We start from the raw sequence: 20,981 nt of genomic DNA on the forward strand, positions 1-20,981 counted from the left end.
CCTTTTTCACAACGCACGTTTTGACTTGTTTTAGTCGGAAATGCTGCTGTTAGTAACAACGAATACAGCTCTGTTCTATTTTGTGACCCAGTAAGTCATGACCTTTACTTTTACATCAATCTATGTGGTTGATGGTACATTATTGACTCCTGTGCTTTTCCTAACAAAATACCCTATTTTTTAAAATGTTAGCTGTGAAGAAGCTTTTTTTTTTTTCTTTTTTTTTTTTACTACAGCTACACTGTTGCCTACAGTGATAAATGATACAGAAGTAGACAATTTGGTGAAGGTCCTTGTGTTTTACACAAAGTGAGCTCCATAAAGAAATGGCCTCCGCATTCTGGTGTGGAGGAACTTGAGTGGCAGGCAAAGAGCTCAATGAATTGGACGGACATCAGCGCCCGACCTCACTTAGTGTTTTAGCGGCTGGATGAGGGTTTAATGTTCAGGAGTACACATACACTTTTGTTCACACAGTTTCCACCACTCTCCTCATCGTCAGACTAAAATCAGAGAGCTGTTCACCTTGCTGCTCTCTGTAGTTGTTGTCATTATGAGTCCGTTACTTATATTTAGGGTGATATTGGGAGTTGTTATGCAGAATAGCTGACTCACCATTTTAGCCTGTGTATGTATGTAGCACGGCTAAATACTTTGTTTTATATTAGTATATATACATTTTAAATTAACCCACTTACAGGAAAAAGTATTCAAGTTGAATTAAGATATGCAGGAGTAAAGACTTTGAATCTATGAAGTAAAGAGTTCAGTGTCTTAGCTGCCAGGCTCAATAGGCCAATATGCAAATTTCAACACAATGTTTTTCGGTTAATGTGTTAGCTTTAGTTCCTGACTGTCACTGACTGAGGTAGAAAGGCAGCAGTTCCACTTCATTCATGCCTCATAATGTTGCAGAACATCTTGTTGAACTGGAACATTATTTCAGGAAACACTCACTCACTTATTGGAGAGTGATCTGCTGAGGGCTTTCATGCAGTAAACCACTTTGGACAAGTGTGCAGAGTAGACAATTAAAATGATGACACAATATTTCAAATTGAAAATCAGGATTATCGTAAAGATGAATTGTGCGATGGGGCTCGGCCACAAATCATCATTGTAAACTCAAGAACCTCCACAAAGAGAGCAGCTTTAGGACAGTTTGTAGGTGTGACCATCAAAGTGTTATTACAACCTCGTTGGGTCATTTTACAACCCATTCTGCGCCTTCTCTGTTGTTTGGCAGGACATTTAAGAAAATATTACAAATATTTTTTTCACTCGTGTGTTCAAAATATTGCTTACCATTAACTCTGAGATCAAAGGAATCACTTTCAGAAATGTTTCAGGTGTCTGAGGAAACAAAAATCACAAATATTTCTGCTGGAAAATATCCAACCAATGTTTGATAAAAGCAAAGATCTGGCTTGTATGTTGATTATTTTAAAACGTCATATATCTCTAATTAATAATATTGCACTATAGAAAAAAAGATTTCATTTCACCAGTTTACTCAGATTGCTGTCTAATATATATTTCTTTTATTCCAGCTCATCCAGGACGAGTAACAACTTCTCACACTGGGTACACTCGATTGGTTGAATCCTCCAGCTGCAACAGTATGAGAAAGAAACTGTGCCCATTTGGACCTTCTGTGAAATTATTCATCAGCATCAAAAGCCTCCTCTCCACACTGCCATCATCTTCAGCGCCAATCCACCGGTAAACCATGCTATTAAAATGTGTTCAATTTCATAAATATTTCATCTCATACTACTCTGTCTTTAATAACAGCGTGCTCTTCACATTATAGTCAAACCCAGCATTGTGTTTGCTCCAACAGGAGCTTTACCACAGTGCTGATCCTCACAGTAATGGAGTTTCCGCCATCCTTTTCTGTGTCTTTGACTGACACTTCAATGTTTTCACACATATTAGAGTAAGCCCTCTAAAAGCCCAGCTCTTTTATTTCTCCTGCCAACCTTGTGATTCTGAATATGAGTGTTTATATCTTCAACTTGATCAAAGCTATCTAGAGGCTGCCACAGATGACATGAACCTGATTTTTTAAGTTTCAGGTAGATTTAGACAGGAAGACGTATGAAGTCAGCGAACAGCACATTTACTTGTGCATTTCTGGATAATACATTTCAGGGATGCTCATCAACACACGGTGTATGTTATGTGTCTTGTGTCGACCCTCTTGAGGCCCGGCTTCGCTCTGCAGGACTCTGGTGAGCAGACTCGGGTCTTTAGAGAGATTTAGCTCATCTGGTCGGCTGCTCTGTGAATGCTGTCAGTCTCTGCACTTTTTTTTTCTCACAACTCGTGTGGTCTCTCCTGCTTTGTGCAGCCTTGAATTTTGAATTCAGTACTGGTCAGGCTCTGGCTGTAATACTCCATGTTGCTGGCATCTGTTTTTTTCAGCATCCCTCTTAAAACGAACCGGCAGACCTCCCTCCCCCCTTTTGTGTGTGTGTGTGTGTGTGTGTGTGTGTGTTTTGTTTATCAATGGTCGCCTGATAGTGACGTGAAAACAAGCCTTTTTTGATTCGGCAAGGAAGGAGTCGCTAAAAAAAAAAAAAAAGAGGTGGCGGTGTGGAAAAAGAAAGGCGCAGTGGCAGATCGCAGGTGAAGGGGGAAGCAAAGAGAAGAAAAGTCCAGCGAAACAGTCCACCTCGTCGGCGATGAAGGTTTAGTAGTAAAGAGGAGGTAGTTAAGCCATCGGGACTATACGGTCTGTACGGAGGACGCGTCACAGGAACTCGGAGCAACATTACCGCCAGCAAGAAAGTAAGCGCTTGACAGTCAGCTGACTGTCGGTATCGCAGCCGGTAGAGCTGACTTACCCCCTGACTGACTGAACTGACTGAACTGGGCGGACATTATTTTCCCTTTGAGTGGATTATATACATCTTTAATATTTTTGTTTTTCCTTGGAAACATCCAGAGGTGGACTCTTTTTGTTGGGTGTTTCTCCCTTTTATTTTTTTCTCTCACTGAACTTTTTTTTTTCTCTCTTGGGAAAATAAAAGAGACTCACTTGACAAGAACTGTGCATCTCCTACGGTTTGTGGTCATTGATAACGGACTGAATTTATGTGAACATATTGTCAATATGTACACAACTGGTTACTGTTACAGTTTTACAAGTTACTGTTAAATGTGGGATGTGTAGCATCTGTTCTTTTTCATTTTGATAGCTAAGAATATTAGATGTTAAAAACCCGAGTTGACCTTTGAACTTTAGGATATAAACTCTCATCCCTTCACCATTTTATCCCATTAGACATTTGTGATAATTTCTGCCTTAACTAGTGAATGAATTCACAAAAATAATGAATTCACGAAATAATGAGTTCTGGCCACAGAATATGTTTGTGAAGTCACAATGACCTTTGGCCTTTGGCCGCCAAAACCTAATCAGTTTGTCTTTGCGTCCAAGTGAGGGTTTGTGCCAAATTTGAAGAAATTCCCTCAAGGTGTACCAAAGATGTTGTGTTTGTGAGAATGGGGTGCATCGATGGAAGGGACGTGAGGTCACACAGTGACCTTGACCTTTGACCCCCCCAACATCTAATCAGCTCATCTTTGGATCCAAGTGAAAGTTTGTGCCAAATTTGGAGAAACTCTTTCAAGGCGCCCCTGACATATCCCATTCACACAGGGAAAAAATACAAACAATTCTATGTTGAGAAGGCGAGCCTCTAGCTTCTGTTATTGGACATGAGTCAAGTCTTTTAAAGTGAAAATCTTCCACACAGCATGACAGTTAAACAGACACCATCGCTGCTTCTCTAGCTGTAGTTCCTTGTGTCAGACAGTTGCAGCAAATGTGTTCTTTGGCCTATAAAACCACTGGTTTTGTTCCTGAAACCATGGAGTTTTAATTTGAATCAGTTTTCATAATGCCCTGGTTGCTGAGATGGCGTACTTCCGCAAACTGATGTAAAGTGGAAGGAGAGAAGGCTCCGGTCCTGTTCTCGCTGTTGTCACCCTCCTGTTATCTGCAACCACTTAAAGATGCTCAGCAATGCCTGGAGAGGATCCACTGGGATCATCTTCTCCGGGCTGGAGTGAGCAAGAGGTCAGAGGAGATTGATTGTCTGGGCGAGAGGAGGTGAAAAAGGCAACAGACTCTGTTACTCAACCAGCAATTGTGCCGCTTTGCAGCTCATGTGTCGCTGCCGCAGGCCGGGGACAACACTCTCAGAGATGAATGAGATGTTGGAGGATTTGCTCAAGCAGAAGTTTCATTGACCAGGGTAAGTATCTGTCCCTGTAGATTTTAGCAACAGGGCTATGAATGGTACTAGACAAGCATTCCTCCTCTGATTGAACGAAACAAAGATTGAAAGAGTAGTGATAGTGGGCAATCAAAGGGCAAACTCCACCAAGTATGACGGCTCCGATGGGAAGAGAAAGACGATCGTTGTGCAAAAATGTTCGAGGAGGAAGCAGGGAGGTGTGTTAAACACACTCTCTCAGGGCAAAACACCATACTGAAAATGCAAAGTGTGGAGAGGAAGATTTTTTCGCTGGAGGGAGCTTTTGGACAGGAACTAAACGGAATTAGTCATCGAGTGCTCAAACCCAAACATATGACAACGTAGCTTGACAGTTTGGTGTACTATTTGAGGGTTAGTGCACCATGTTTTGACATTTTGAGTGTCTCTATGAATGCATTTCTTGAATAACGGTGCAAAGGTGCAAACAGACAGCATTTCATTTACTTACTGCATTTAAAAAACCTGAGACTGAAGGCTTGTTTGTTTTATTATTTTTTATTTCACTTTAAATTAATTTAGAATAATTTGTCTGCGCGCACGCAATTTCATATGCATCACTTTGTCCTTCGTCATACTTCATCGATTTATTTACTTATTCCCAGCAGCTGTCAAGGGCACATGAATGAGAGCTAGACATCGTGCACAGTATGCATCAACATGCCAAGTCAACTTCTTCGGGGAACATTAGAATTTATTAGGCTTTGGCGTCACCTCTTCTTTTGTTGTAAATTTAGAAAATGGCCCAAGAAGTTGAGCATGTGTGACTTTGATCATCATATAATAAAAGAAGGATGTTGATTTGTGGCCTTGTTTGTTTAATTTGCGCAAATTAATGTCACATGGGATCCGAAATAAATCTTGTGCTGAATTCTGAACCCGATGCTGCAACATTGTCATTAATGGCAACGCAATTAATTTCATAAACCACACAGATGTACTTCCAAACTCTGATATAAATGTTTTCTGACACAATGTGATGCTGTAAAACATTCATATCCGATACTAAAAGTACATCAAAATGAAAGAATAAGACGTATTTGTCCCAGATTTGAAAACAACAGGGGCTATTTATAACCTTTATTTTACATCCAAAATATTTAAACATATGAAAAGCGGCTACTATCGGACCTATAAAATCCTGTGTTCAAACAAACTCTTTTGTCTTTCATCCACACCTTTCTCGATGTCCTTATCCACCCCGGAAAAAGGACTGATGAAGTACTAAGAATAAACCCCAGATGTGATGTCACCAGGGGGGAAAAATCAGATTCGTCCTGCTGGAAGATACTTTACATTATGTTGACACACTTATTCAAGGTGACTTTTAATGACACACAACCTACATACCAACTCACAAGCATGCGCTGTACAGTATAGATTTCATTATATGGCTATCAATCAATGTCACATCACGAGGAGATTCTATATTACATTAAAACATCTGGAGAACCTCGCTAGATGAATTAAATAAGACAGAATAAGGCAATAAATCTTAAAGCTGAAATATTGTGACGTTTGTTTAGAAGGATTTCCGAGTCAGCAATCAGCCTGTCTTGCAACGTATAGGCCACATTCGCTGATCCGTATCCATTTGAAGGAGATTCCTCTGGCCGGACACGGTGAGAATACACACACACACACACACACACACACAGGCACACGCACGCACACACACACACACACACACACACACACACACACACACACACAGGCACAGACAGAGAGCCCTGAGCCTTCAGCAGTGTCCGTAAATCACACTCTCCCAGCTCCCCTTCTTTTCTCCTTTTCATTTCTCTCTTCATATTTTTTTTTCTTTTCTTTTTCATTTTTTACAGAGCAGTAAGGAATGCTCGCTCTACAGGGTGGCTGGTGTTCACTGGAGCGACTCAACTCCCATGTCTCACACTCATCCCATGTGTCTCCCATTAGCTACACTCACCAAGAGTGAGAGGGAGGCAGAGAAAGAAGGGGGAGTCAGAGAGAGAGAGAGAGAGAGAGAGAGAGAGAGAGGGGGGAAGGGGAGGAGAGAGAGGAATTTGATATGCTTTGTGCACGAGTGACTTGTATAAAACAAAGACAGGGCAAATAGTATGAATGTATGTGAGAGGGGGGGGGAATAAAATAGTGCACACATGAATACTCAAAGAGACTAGCAAAAAAAAAGATTATAATTTATTTCCAGATTTTTTTGCCTTCATTTGCATCTTGTTTCACAAGGTAAATTGAAAATAAAAAATAAAAACTGACTGCCATACCATGAAAATGTAAAAAAATAATACAAATAATATGTGCTGTATATATAATTATATCATTATCAACAAACGGACAACATTAATCATAATAACAATACTATTGATCATAACAGAACACTAAATTGCTGGTCTCATGCATATAGAACGCCCCTCAGATACAAAAGAGGGGGTAATTACTAAAAATAGAACCAAAAGTTCCACCAGTTCAGAATAAGCGCCTAGCTACATGCAATGACATAAAAGAGACTCATGTACACATTCCTTCTGGCATCAAGTATTTTACACATACTGTACTTCACTATCGCCGTCTCCATCTAATATACTGTACAGAGCACAATACAAAACAGGACTGGAGTTTGAGAACATTATGCAGGAAAGCGCTGGAGTCTGGTGCAGTTAGCGGGGACCGTGTGCAACATTTTGACGCCCTCCTCCCTCTTTTGTTAGTCCTTCAAAATCGTCCTGTTTTTCTTCTGCAAATTCCCCGTCCATTAGTCCAGCTTTTGTTGTAAGTCTTTGTTCCCTCGCTGTTTTTAGTGCTTTCGCTTTGCTTTTACTCGCTCAGTTTTTGCACACGTTCTCCCGTGGTTTTCCCCGTGCTGCTCGTGGTCGTGCCCCTCCCTCACAGGGTCTTGTCACTCTCTTTCTTCAGGTGACTGAAAGGTCAAAGGAGAAAACTCACGTGAGAGTGTAACCTGAAGTTTAGACAAAGGTCACCCGTGAAGGTTGGGGTTTTATTTCATTTCAGATGTAGCATGATAATGCTGGTGAACCGGCCCCAGGCTGCCAAATGTCAGTGTCACTGACCCGCATTCATGTTGTAGCTCACTGATATTTGCTAGCAGGAACTGCTTCTTAGTCAGGTCAGCAGAAAAAACTTCAAAGAATCATCCCTATGATTAAAACTTCTCTCTGACCTTCATCTACAGAAGTAACAGCGGTGAGTGTATTCACTAGTTATGTTTGTAGAGACAGTCTACGATCAAGGCTTGTTTAAACGGAGATCAAAATGTAGCATCATGTAGATTTATGCTACCCTAAATAATCCAAACAAAGTGTCAGGTCTCATGTTGAGCTCAGGCCAGTTTTGCTATTTGTTTTTTGTTTTTTTTCCCCCCTCTGCATTAACAGAGGAAGAATATTCACAAGTGTTGTCAGTAAATGGGATTTACCTGATGAGCAACAGTCAGTAAAAGATATTACAGCTATATCATGGTATAAGTACATGGGTCTGGACACACTTCGTTAAGGATTGTTTCCAGTTGTTGCGTCCTACTGGACATAGACATTGGGGTAATTTTTAAACAATTGGCATTGTATGTTGTATAACGTATGTTGTAGACCGAAACTCCACCACCGCTGCTCGAAACAAACACTTGACTTCAAGTTCATCGCACTCAACCACCACCACTGGTTGCCGATCAGTCCGCCTTTCAGAGTGGATGAGCGAACCTCAATTCAATCAGGCTAAAATTACAGAAAAGACTGAAGCTACTTGTATTATGCAGGCAGAGCCAGGCTATGTTGACTCAGGATAGGGTTTCAAATATGGCAGGTGTATTCAGATGGGTCAGGCCTTTGAAACATTGCATCTTAGTTTTTTAGGATACTGCAGAACTCTATACACATGTATACAAATACTGTTCAGAACACAAGAGCGGATCTATTAACAATCTGCACCTAGATTAATCGTTCAAGTAATTTTCAATTCAAATCATTTTATCTTCTCAGATGTGAAACTTTTCTGCTTTCTTTTTGTTTTATATGATGGTCAACCATAAACCTTTGGATACTGGGCTGTTGGTCAAACAAAAAAAATATATCTAAAGACAACATTGGAGACCTTGGAAGGCAAATACGCTACTGATAAATCAAAGAAATTATCAAGAAAAATAATCAAAAATGGAAACAATCACTAGCTGGAGCCATACAGAATATCTTCAGTCTCTACTGCTTTAACAATAGTAGTTGCAGTGGACACACACAGCCTCTGTACCTGTAATACTCGTCCTGGGTGAGGGAGTGGTGGTGATGGTGATGGATCCACTGTTGTTCCAGGGCCAGTCTCTGGATCTGCAGCTCTGCGCTCTGGGCCTGCTGCATAGCCTGGAGCTGATGGGCTGCTGACATGGGACCAGTGAGGGAGGAAGGCTGGGGCAGGTCACGGAAAGGAGCACCTGTCAGCCAAGAGTTCAAACAGACGGGGGTGGGGGGGGGAAGAGGAGGAGCAGGTACGGATATGAAAGGAGAAAGGAGAAAGAAAGGAGGCAAACTGAGGTCAGTCATCACCACCGGATTCAAAAAATGTTTCTTCATAAACTTTCAGCACTGTGTTTTTAGAGAAGAAAACTGAACGAGTACATGGACGAGGAGCCTTCTCCTCACCGAACAGCTGTTGGCGGAGCACCTCGCTGTCAGTGAGGGGGTGAGCCAGGATGGGGGTGCCTAGTGTGGCTCCTGGGTAAGGGAGGCGTGCCAAAGGAGACCCCGACGCCAACGGGTCCATCAGGGGGTGAACCCCGCCCGCCGCTGGATGCCAGTGATGTAATAGGAAATACAGGAAATATTTAATAAGCATCAAAGCAGAATGCACACGTCGTGGAAACATTATTGCCGTATTATAGTGATTTCTGGAAACAGTGAAACACTCAAAAACACAAGAGAAACTTGTATTCTAGATATGGTGATGTAAATGTTCTTGTCAGTGTGGCTAATTCCTACACTGCAAGACACTGATTCAGTAAAAAGGTCAAATGAACCAAACAAGCTTACAAACACTGGTAAGTAAAAGAATGACAAGATTTTACTTTACTTTGGTAAAACCTAAATGCACAGCGTATATAAACTCACCAGTGTGCTTTAACATTAAACGCAAACACTGATATGCACATCAAACTTTAAAGAGGATGATCAGCACAGGGCTTCTCTTGTTTTTCATACATGATCTACTCATTGTTGTTGTCAAACAGAAGTCTGAGTAAAACAAACCTCTCTTTAAGAACAAATGCCTTTGTACAACACTGTCTCAGAAAACTATTACCAGCATCACTAAAATCTCAAGAGTCCCATGCTGAGCTACAGTAATACAAAGTCAATTATATTGGAGTTAAAGGATGAGGCTGGCACTGTTTTTTGTTTTTCTAACAACCAGAACCATCAGCATGTTAGTTCATCTCTCAATAAGCCTGTTTGTATCATGTTTCCCTAAATAAAATGTAAATGATTAAAAATGGGTCATACATATCTACATATGTAGATTTGTTTTTTAAAAGTAATTTCATAAAACATTTGCATGTGTTTTGGACTACTTTTAGGGGCAGATAAATATTTGGTGAGTCACATTGCAGCATCACGTATGTGCAAAATAAACTACAGCTTGCATTGTAGAGAAGGAGCACATCATCCAGTGCAGTAATGTGGCTCTCAGATTTCTGTCTGTGCTCTGTATAACATCACCAGCCTCATCCTTTAGATATTTAATAAGCAAATCTTGCATAGTTCAGCTCTTGAAAGTAATTTTTGACTGCAACACTGTTTCACAGTGACACATCTGTGAAATCTGAAGATTGATGAGAGCACAAAGTGATGACGACAGCATTGTTAGTAGCAGTGGGTACCTGTCTCTTGCTGGTGCAGGTGAAGATGTGAGTGGATGTGTGAATGCTGGTGATGATGAGGCGTCACATTCAACATCTGAAGACGCCCGAGATTCTCTCCTCCACCTGTTCCGCCTCCACTTCCGCCTCCACTTCCACCTCCACTTCCTCCTCCACTTCCACCTCCACTTCCGCCTCCAGTTCCGCCCCCAGTTCCGCCCCCACTTCCGCCTCCTCCTCCTCCTCCCCCTCCGCTGCCTCCACCACTTCCTCCCCTTTCTCTCTCCCTCTCTCTTTCTCGCTCTCTGTCCCCAAAGGCCGGCAGAGCGGCTCTGTCCCTCTCCCTCTCCCTGTCCCGCTCTCTTTCTCCACTCCTGTCCCGCTCATAAGAGGCGGGAGAGCGAGTGGGAGTGGGGTAGGTTTCAGGGGGAGCGGCAGGGGCAGGGGCTGGTGGCAGATGAGAGGACAGGGAGCTGGGAAAAGAAGAATGGGGGACTGAGTGATGAAGTGAGGCGGCATTGGAAGTCGGTGGAGCAGGTTGAGGAGGAGCAGGCGGAGGAGCGGCAGGGGCTGCCGGGGCAGGAGGGGCAGCGGGGGGAGCAGATGAAGGGTGAGAGGGGAGAGATGGTGGGAGGAGAGATGAAGGGGGTGGATTGGACAGGGACTGCGGGGCAGGAGGGTTGGGAGGTCGAGCTACCGGGGCCATGGTTGGGTTCTGGAGGTGCGGGGGGCCCGGTGGAATTGAGGGTGGTGGAGTGCCATAGAGTGACACCTCATTAGCTCCCGCTGCACCTCCTAGGAGCAGGGAGTGTGCATGTGCATGTGCATGGGCATGTGCATGGGCATGGGCATGGGCATTGGCATGGGCATTGGCATGGGCGTGTGAATGTGAGTGAGCAAGAGCAAGAGCTGCAGGATCAGATATGGACCCTGGTGGGTAAACCCGCTCATCACTCTTAAATTCAAATCCTGGCTTTATCCGATCTCGATGTGCAGCCATTGCATGAGGAAATCCCACTCCCCCTAACCCGGCACCTCCAATCCCTCCAGGTACTGGGCCTCCTGCCACCCCGGGGTGGCCGCCAACACCTGGGCCACCTTCAAAGCTGCCACCATACAAAAAACCCAAGATGGCTGCTGCTGTAGCTGCATCAGTGGGCAGGTGGTGTGGGTGGCCTAGAGCATGATTCTGAAACTGAGGAAGGAAGAATGAGGGGTGGACATGAGGATGACCATGGTGAACCTGTTGGTGGTGTGCCTGGGCACGACTTGCTACCCCGAGTGGAGACATAGCATGGGGGCGAGCATATTCACTGAGAGTTCTCAGCGCTGGGGTGTCAGGGCCCAAATATGGACCTCCTAAACCAATTCCCAGGGCCCCCTGTGGACCAACCACTGCTGATGCCCCACCCATGGATGGTAATAGGAGGGAGTGGGGGATGGAGTGAGAGAGAGAGGGGTGGAGATGGTGTGTTGGAGTAAGGTGTGCATGTGGATGTGAGTGATGATGCTGGGGGTGAGGGGGAGGATGGGAGACGGGGTTGCCCGAGGAAGAAGCGGAAGAAGACGAAGGGTCGAGAATAATAGAAGATGAGGAGGGGAAGAAGAGTGAGGAGCCATGGCGACTCGCAGCTGCAGCGTTGATGTCCTTCTGCTGCTGCAGACGAAAACAGAAGAAAACAGTAAAGCTCTGATCTGCTTTCCTCCCCTCCCATTACACTTATCAATTTTAATCTACGTTAAATCCATTAAATGTGATGTAATTATCGCCCTCAAATGTGCGCACCTGTAGATGTCGATCCAGCTCCCTCTCGCGCTCGCGCTCCCTCTCTCGTTCTCTTTCTTTTTCTCTCAGGTCTCTGGCCCTCTGCTCGACCTCCCTGCGGGCCCTCTCGATCATCTCATTTCTCTTCTTCCACAGTTTGGAGCCATCTAACGGGACGAAGAGAACATCGCTGCGGGCGCACGAGTTCCCACTGCCACGGTCAAGGACCTTGTGAAACCTAGAATCACGAGACACAGCAGTGCAGTACATCATTATTACAACCATCAGGAGTCAGTATCACCATCCTAACAATTATCATTACTGTTAATTATGGGGGACTGAACATAGTGACACACTGAGAGTCTCAATTAGGAGGATGATGTCCTTTTGACTTTACCGTGCTGACTGGCTGGCGTGGATTGGAATGTCTACAGGCTTTGGTTCAGGGGACGGACTTCTCAACACCGGTGGAGGGCTTTCACTCTCTTCTCTTTCTTCTATTGGTTCTTCCTTGATGACAGGTGTGGGAGGCGGGCCCGAATCCGAATGTCCGTCACCGCCGGGGAGTGAAGAGCTGGAGGCAGGTGTCGAGATGTTGTTGTTGGTGGAGTTACTAAGAGGTGGAGGTCCCTTGGAGACATTTTGAGGCGAAAGAGACTGCGAGTTGGTATTGCTGTTATTGGGTGCGCTACTGTTGCTACTGCTGTTTGCCATGTTACTGCCATTGTTCCCATTAGAGTGGTACGTTCCACTGAAGGGAGGGTGGTTGTTCAAAGTGCCATGGAAAGGGGAAGGGCGGCATCCAGGTGAACAACTGGATGACACACCTGGCGCAGGAAGTGGCATGTTGGGCGCAGAGCTGGAGCCCGGAGGAAACGATGAGAAGGCTCCCATCTGATTGGTGGATGGGCTGGGTAAAGGAGATAGGGGTGTTGGAGGAGTCTGGGCGGAGGACTGGTAGTGTGGGGGGCGTACACCAGGTGCCATGCCTGAGGGGGTGGGCTGGGCATGGGAGGCTTGAGGTGGGGCTAGAGGAGGCTGAGGTGGCGGAGGGGGATAAGGAGCATTCGAAGGGTGTCCATGATGGCCGGAAGAGGAAGGAGAGAGTGCAGGAGGCTGATTTGGGCCTCCACGGTTTTGGTACAGAGCAGACTCTCTTAGGTTCGAGTCCCTCTCTCTGTCTCTGGGCCCAGACTGGTAGTGGGGGTGAGGTGGGTGGGGGTGCTGGTTCCCTCCAGGCCCTGAATACTCTCGTCCCAGGTTTGGAGTTACCCCAGGGGAGCTAAGGTACTCTCGATTTGTGCCAGTGGAAGAAGGCGTCCCAGTAGGAAAGTCTTTTCCTCCAGTGGGAGGATACTCTCTGTGAAAGTGGTCTGCTCCAGAGGAGGGCGTTTGTGCCTGGTCCATGGGAGGGGGAAAGTCCCGGTTCGATGAGTTTGGGGGATGAGGGTGGGGGTGTGGGGGCAGGGAAGAATGGGAAGGGTGATTGGGATTGTTTTGCGGTGATGCAGGTGGGTCACGGTTCAGCATGGGGGTGACAGGTAGCCCGCTGGTTGAACTTGGGGGGTTTCCCTGTGGGATGGAGTTGTTGTTAGGGTTACTGTTGTTTACAACTTCTCTTGTCTGGCCCCCAAACTCACCCCATCTGCTTCCATCTTTGTCTCTGGGATGCCCCCCTCCGGCTCCACTGGGGCCAAAGTCTCTACTCTGGTTTTGGTTTGGCAGATTAAACTCCCTTCCTCCTTCACGTTCCCTTTCCCTCTCGCGATCTCTGTCTCTGAAAGCTGGACCAAAGTCTCTTCTTTCTGGACCCAAGTTAGGTCCATCTCTACCAGAACCTTGGAACTCCCGGTTTTGACCGACTGAATGACTCCCAAACTCCCTGCCTTGGATACTGTTGGGCCCACCCATCCCACCGCAAGCACTGTTACTATTCCCCCCACTGCTGTTGTTGCTGCTGTTGCCAATGGGAGCAGAGAACTCCCGGTTGAGCTCCCTCCCCCCACACTCCCCCCTCACTCCCCTCTCCCTCTCTCCTGCAGCCCCCCTCTCTCTGTCCCCTCCCCCTCCAGCGTACCTGGGAAGGTACTCCCTGTGGGGGTGGGGGTGAGGATGGGGGAGGTAAGAGGGGTGGGAGGAGGAGTGGCGAGAGGATGGAGGGTTGTAAACGGAGGGAAGTTGCTGCTGCTGCACTGGGGGCTGATGCTGTGGTTGGTGTGGGTGGTGGTTGCCAGGGTAACGGGTGTAGCCCCAGCTCCCCTGGCAACCAGTTGCTGTGCCACCCTGCCAGCTGGTGGAGCTGTAGTGGTGAGGATGGGTGGAGGGCTGTGTCTGAGGCTGGGACTGAGACTGGGGGCCCGTCTGTGGCAGCAGAGAGGGAGGAGTGGACTGAGCTTTGTCCAGCAGTTTTTCTGCTTTTTCTATTTTGTCTCTTTCTGTTTTTACCTCAGCAGGCAGGTTTTGTCCCCCGAGCTCCAAGGGCTTCAAGGCAGGTGGAGGAGGAAGCGGAGGGGGCAAGGAGTGGGGAAGGTTGGGGCTGTTATGGGAAAAATCTCCTCCGGAGATAGTTGTCTTAGTCACGCACTGTGTGCTGGTTTTGGAAGTAATTCTGTTGCCACTAAGTGCACCGTCAGCGCCCGTTGGTCCGCCATACTCAACTTTACACATCAATTTGGAGTCCAAGGAGAAATATGACTTCCTCCCGCTACTGCTGTCGTTTGATGAATCTCCTGCTCCCCGGAGAGAGGGAGTCAGACCAGAGGAAGAGCAGGGAGTGGAGGGAGGCTTCAGAGATGGACAGTCCTCAATTCTAGCATCCATGTCTCGCTTTTCTCCATCCCCACAGGACTCCTCCCCTCTCCCCTCTCGTAGCGCCCTTCTGTCCTCCCCTGCAACCTTTCCTGTGCCCCCCTCTTTACCTTTCTCCCGTTCTCCTTGCTTTGGTGAGTCAGGGCCGTCGGAATCAGAGTCCAGGCTGCCCAGAGGGGAAGCCGAAAGACTTGGAGATGAGGAACGATTGTCCTGGTCTATATCCCGCCCGCTGCTCAGACTACTAGTGCTATTGGCCAGGCTCCCTACAACTGAACTCCTGCTGCCCTGGGATTGGCCGTCTTCGTTGTCACTCTCACGGGATTGGCTGGCAACTGAGGTTGGAGGTGGGACAGTGGAAGGAGCTGAGCTGTCAGTCGAGTGTGTTGATGTTGGAGGGTTTGGGGTGGAGGCCGGATCCTGACAAGAAGAGAGCATTTGTGGATGAGGTACAAATATACATTTTGAAAATCTGGTATGTTAATTGGCTGCCTATATTTGTAGAAGCAACGATTATAATTCCAGCTGAGACAGCACCTTTTGAGTGATTTAGGTGAATCAAAGCTTTATAATTGGTCTTTATATAACAAGCTGATGAAATGTAACACAAACCTGAACTTTCTGCCTCTTTGGAGGAGACACAAGTTCCTCCCCCTCACTCTCTGATGAATCATGCCCTTGTGATCTGCGACTGAAGCGATTTCCAGCCAATTCCTCACCAGCACCTCTTTGCTAAAACAACACAAGACTTTTAATTCTGTAGTGACGCTTTTGAATCCCTAATAGGCCAATGTCTGTTTTTAGAACAAAGCCACACTTGCATGCGCACGCACACACACACACACACACACACACACACACACACACACACACACACACACAACATCATTGTCAAACATGAAACATCAAAGATTTCAAAGTGCTGAGGTGTAAAACACACAATTGAACAATTCTGACACTGCAAGGGTATGTCTATGGCAATCATACTGATGACTCATACACTGATAGTGCATGCACGCACGCACGCACGCACACACACACAGACACACACATACACAGGCGCACGCACGCGCACACGCACACACACACACACACACACACACACACACAAAATTCAATACCCAGAGGCTGTTCTTTATTGTTCAGGACTCATGTACTTGCGTGCACACATAAACTTATGGCCAAAACAGCGACAGGACAAAAAAGAAAGGAGAAAACAGAGAGGCTCTAACCGTCTGTCTATCGTTGCGTTCAGGCCGACTGGGACTGGGGTGCGGGCGTCTACCCCTTCTCTCCTCGCTTGCCCCCCGCCGTCGCCCACTGCGCATGGGCATCTGCAAAGCAAGGTCCAGCGAAGGAGGAAAATAGCAGCAGGTGGGGTGAAGCGTGAAGATAGGGCAGGGTTGGAGGAATGAGGTGACATACAGAGAGAAGTAAGGAAATGTGCCAATGGCAGTGAAGATGGAGTTAATTCAGGGCAAAAGAAAGTCAAGTTCATTGATTTCAAGGTGGAATGAAGAAAAGGCAACAACAAGTGGAGAATAAAAGGAGATGGAGGTGAAACGAAGAACAGAGCAGAACAGAGTGAAGGCATAAGGACACAGGGAGGGGAGAGAAACTGTCAGCAAAGGAAGAAATAATGTATAAACATAGAATCTGCTTATCTGGTGACCACATCTCACTACCAAATAAATAATTTACATCTTAGTTACCCTGGCTATTTTGAAATACTATCACATATTGAGCTAATTATGAAAGAGTCATACTCCCAAATGTACTACATGCTAGAATTAGGCAGGTACATAATCCCTGACATCACTGTGAAAAGCAGACGAAGGCCTTGTGCATACCGATTCTTTGTGTGTCCTTGTTTTCATTTTTTCTTCTTTATAACGTCCATTTTACAACACAAGCCATTGCAGGGACTGAACTGGTTCCAGTTGCTTACTGACTGGGCTGTGTTACACCATGAGAGCTACAAATACCTGTGAAAGAAGCATAAACAAAGAGGGCACGATTCAGTCTGCATGTGAATTCCTACTGAGAATTCAAGGTTCTGCAGAAAACATCAGTTCATGAAAGGAATCAGTGATAAACAATATGATTCGCTATCTGCTCTGAGGACGAAGCTCAGGAATTTGTGACATTATGAAAGCGTCAGAGTTTACAACTGTAAAAGAATAGTTACAACATTAAAATTCCCAGCATGCTTCACTGTATCGGCACAACCGCTTGTCACATTGCTCAAAACAGTCTCCTCTCTGCCCTCTGTTTTCACCACAGCGGCCCAAAGCCACAGTCACAATAGGTTAACCCCTCCTTTCACTGGCAGAGTCAACTGGTCTATGTATGGCTACAACGCTGAAATGCAGATAACAGAGCAGAAATGTAGACTACATTTTGGATCGCAGTCTGCAGAACTCCAGGAAACATCTTGGGAATATGGGGCCACACCTCCCTTCCTTCCACGTTCACTACAACAGCCCAAACCCACAGCCACTTGTGGTTAACCCACATGACCTGGTTATGGCCAGCAGAATCACATGCTTATTCATCCAGCCAGCACGCCATTAGAGAAAAGTACAATGTCAAGATACTTTATCCATCTGGTTGTTCTTGACAAAATAGGTAGACTACTTTTGCAGGGGCCTGTCTAATCTATTCATTTATGTAGCACTATGATGAAAAAATGGCTCATGTATATTATATGAAGATATAAATAGTGCACACCGCTGGATGACAAAAAAAAAAAAAAAAAAAAAGAACAGTTAGCTGAGCTAATGTGCATGCACACTCAGCTACGTGGCCGGTAAATATGTCTGTGTGTTTATTCAAAGCAAGTATGCTCCTATAAATCCTGTAGCAGCTCCACTACACATGGCTATGCATTAATTATTAGTGCATGCTGCAGTGACTGATTCAGTCCTGGAGTAAAATCTTTACTGTCACAATCACTGTACACACTCCATATGAATGAAAGAAAAATAGCACATCTGTAGTGTGCAGTCCCCTAATTAACATGCACATGACTAAGTTCATGACACAGTAGTATAAACAATCATTGCCTGGTGGGTCTCTGTATACACAATGCATCTCAGTTACAGGTGGCAGCTACTGGCCCGTCTGTGGTCCACCGGCAGGTCCTTGGCCATGGTCAGTAAACAACTAGGACGTCAAAGCCAGGGACCAACATACACCAGCATTAACATCTCCGCACACTCACGCACGCGAGCACACGCACATGCATTATCAACAAATTGGCCCCTGCATGTGATGCAAAGCAGCAGCATGCAGTTGCTGTGCTTACATCACCAGCGAGCGGGCACTGCAACGACTCTTTCTTCTTTCTTCCTGCGAATGTTATTGATACACATGCAGAGGAGACCGGCCGAGGCTGCTCTGGAAAGCCTGCCTCAGACTACACCACGGCGGAGCGCAGTCCATCCACGACGGGGAGAGTCGTGTTCGCCAGCACATACATGTTCGCGATCAGAATGGATGCCTGTGCAGAAGAGCTGTTTCCAGACGGTGCACATCTTTTAGAAAAGGAAAGATGGTCTGGAATGGCGAATCGAGGCATTTCGCACCGGCTCTCCCTTCCCTCGCTGGAATGTGGGTGCGCGTCGTGCACTGTATTAACATTAATTCACCGGGACATAATTCAGCCACAACGGAGGAGTGTGATGATCATTAACGCACAAAGGAAAGGAAGAAAGAAAAAAAAAAAAAAAAAAAAAAAAAAAAAAATGGGAGGGAGAGCACAAACGTGGCCAGCAGGAATAGCTCCAAATACAGAGTATAAGCATCCATTTTCCTTCTCCTTACCTATGTTATCCAGCGATGTGTGCTCCCACTCTCACTCTCCCTTTCCTTTCTCTCCCTCTGTTTTGTCGTTTTATGTTGCACGCTGACACGCACACCTCAGAGCCAAGGCGTCTGTCAACAGAGGCTTGTGCTGGCTCATATTGCAACGGGCTCCGAGAATAACAATAATGAAGAAGAAATCTCTTGCTATTCGTTGCAGGGAAAAAAAAAAAAACACAGGGGTGCCAACTGAAGACTGTACAAATTGATGCGTACCCTCGTCTCTTCCCCACCCCCTTTTCGCCCCCTTTCTCTCTTTTGCCCCCCACCCCCTCTCCCACCCTACCTACTCCCCCTCTTCCTCTAAGACGACTTGCACTTTTTTTTTTTTCTTTTTTCTTTTTTTTTTTTATAGCTACCCCTCTCTCCGGTCTTACAGTCACAATTTTTTAGCGGAGGGGTGAGCCAGAGAGAGGGATGCACGTCGGGTGAGAGAAAGGGAGAGAGGAGAGGGCGTGATTTGCATAAGGAGAGAGGGGGAGGCTGGAGGGAAGGAGGAGGAGGAGGAGGAGGGAGTAGTGCGAGCAGGGAGAAAGAGGAAGAGAGGCGCAGAGAGAGGGCCAAAACTCTGAAGAGGGAGGGGATCAAGAGGGAGGGTCTCTCTCTCTCTGTTGCCTAGTCCCTCCAGAGTCACCTTTACTGTATGGAGAGGCTCCACTCAGACTGAATAACCAGCGGCTTTATCTCAGTGGGCAGAGGAAGAAGTGTCCGATAGCTCTTTGTTCGTAAAAGGCTTCTTTTTTTTTTTTTTTTACTGAATTCAACGCTAAACAAGCTGAGAGGTTGACCAAAGAGAAAAGACACAACAACTGTGATAGCAGACTCAGCGACTTAACAAAGAAGGCTGCACCTCGTTTGGAATAATTAAAACAATAATAATAATAATTACACAATTTAAATCTCTCTCGTGTTACGTAGCCTATCTGTCCAGTAGCACCCCGTCTGTCTGGGAAAAAGCTTGCAGCGGTGTGTCCAGTCAAGCGGCTCTGCAGACCTCCTCCTCCTCCTCCTGTCGTTCACTCCCTCTCTCCCCTTCACGCAGCCCCCTGTCCCGTCTCCTATTGTGTGGTAACCACGGCAACCCCGGCCGGAGACTGTGCGTGGTGCGCCTGCGCGACTCCTGCCTTTCCTTCATCATCATCATCATCATCATCACCGGCAGCCCGAGCACAACGAGAACAAGGAACCGAGCCACGCTCGAGCTCCCTCTGCTGCCCGGCTCGCGCCACGCCAGCGCGTGCGGCTGACGCCCGACTGACCTGCAGGCGTGCGCGGTTACAGCGACAAATGATGTGCTGTTGTCAGGGCCAGGTGTGGCGTGAGCTCGAGGCTACGCTCCCGTGCGAGGAAATCACGGAATTTAACGAGCCTAATTCCATATTTATGTGCTATATATTATACATTTATCAAAATATATCATAGGCTCCTGGACATTATTTATACATGTACTCTACTACTGCTTTCATTACTTCAACCATTTAAAACAAATATCTTGCTGTATTGTTTGATATGCCTATAGCGTATGTTTTATGTCTTCTAGCCTATTCTTTTAAAATAAAAATATTATAGTCATTGCGCAGTACTGCTGAAATTGAAAGAAAAAAAAATGTTGAACCTGTTTATTCTTTCTGTAATGTTAGCTCCTTCTGTAACATCCTGCTGTAATAATGTATTTCAAAACAGATTGTAAAAACAGGTTTTATGTGTTATGACTGCTTATAAGAAACAAAAAATTACCAAAACGGTAATAACAGTAGCTGCTGTATGTGGATATTATATGTAAATCTCCTTGCACACCTCAATAGATATTTTTCACAGCAGACATTTTGTAAAGGAGCACAGGTGTTGTGTTAGCTTAAAGATGGGTTAATTTCCTTAAGTAACCATAAAGCTGCCTGCTCAATACAAAGGCCTTAGACCTCGAACTTTTAAAATGAATAGCCTATAGAATATAATAAAGCTGTTAATTACACCCGCGCATTCTTGTTTCCTGTGGTCATGTCAAAATATCTGCTGTAACAGTCAATCTGATTGCACAGCAGGTGTTTTACTTCTGATAGGTGAATATATTCTGTATTTTATGCTGCGACTTTAATAGATTTCTGACTAGATTGCGCCATGCTGATATTACTCAACAACGTGACTTATTAAACAACTGCAACTTGACCGATTACCAAATTATTGATGCTTGATGAGATATGTTTACTGATGTAATTATGCAGATGCAGAAGAAGTGGCCAGGAATGATTGGTTTGGTTTGTTTAGCTTTCATCATGAAGAAACTGACAGAAAAGATCCTTCCTGCTGGATTTGTTCTGACTGAAAGGATTTATTCACTAATTTATCACCGCAAATCCATAATATTCTAACAGAATTGTAGCTGCCATTTTAAACCCCTGCTGTGGCT

The 20,981-nt window shown here is 45.6% G+C and overlaps 1 protein-coding gene across 7 annotated transcripts; it reads right to left on the reverse strand.

Moving 5' to 3' along the window:
* Window positions 1-6,448: 6,448 nt before the first annotated feature.
* Window positions 6,449-18,813, reverse strand: atn1 (atrophin 1). Of its 7 annotated transcripts, none has more exons than XM_069142471.1 (10): window positions 18,536-18,812; window positions 16,561-16,695; window positions 15,943-16,044; window positions 15,323-15,442; window positions 12,300-15,130; window positions 11,924-12,140; window positions 10,159-11,791; window positions 8,927-9,070; window positions 8,538-8,718; window positions 6,449-7,197 (listed from the first exon to the last, which is right to left on the reverse strand). In XM_069142471.1, exons 2-10 carry the CDS (start codon window positions 16,585-16,587, stop codon window positions 7,164-7,166), a joined length of 5,289 nt encoding a protein of 1,762 aa, XP_068998572.1. In that variant the 5' UTR covers window positions 16,588-16,695; window positions 18,536-18,812; the 3' UTR covers window positions 6,449-7,163. The 7 variants fall into 7 exon arrangements, 6 of the variants coding, with proteins under 6 accessions (XP_068998572.1, XP_068998569.1, XP_068998570.1 ...); XM_069142468.1 differs by having other exon boundaries at window positions 8,903-9,070; XM_069142469.1 differs by having other exon boundaries at window positions 10,159-11,794.
* Window positions 18,814-20,981: the final 2,168 nt, after the last annotated feature.

This window comes from Embiotoca jacksoni, unplaced genomic scaffold (assembly GCF_022577435.1).
Source record: "Embiotoca jacksoni isolate LCO1_2020_lvr unplaced genomic scaffold, fEmbJac1.0.p SCAF_11, whole genome shotgun sequence".
Taxonomy (NCBI): Eukaryota; Metazoa; Chordata; class Actinopteri; family Embiotocidae; genus Embiotoca; species Embiotoca jacksoni.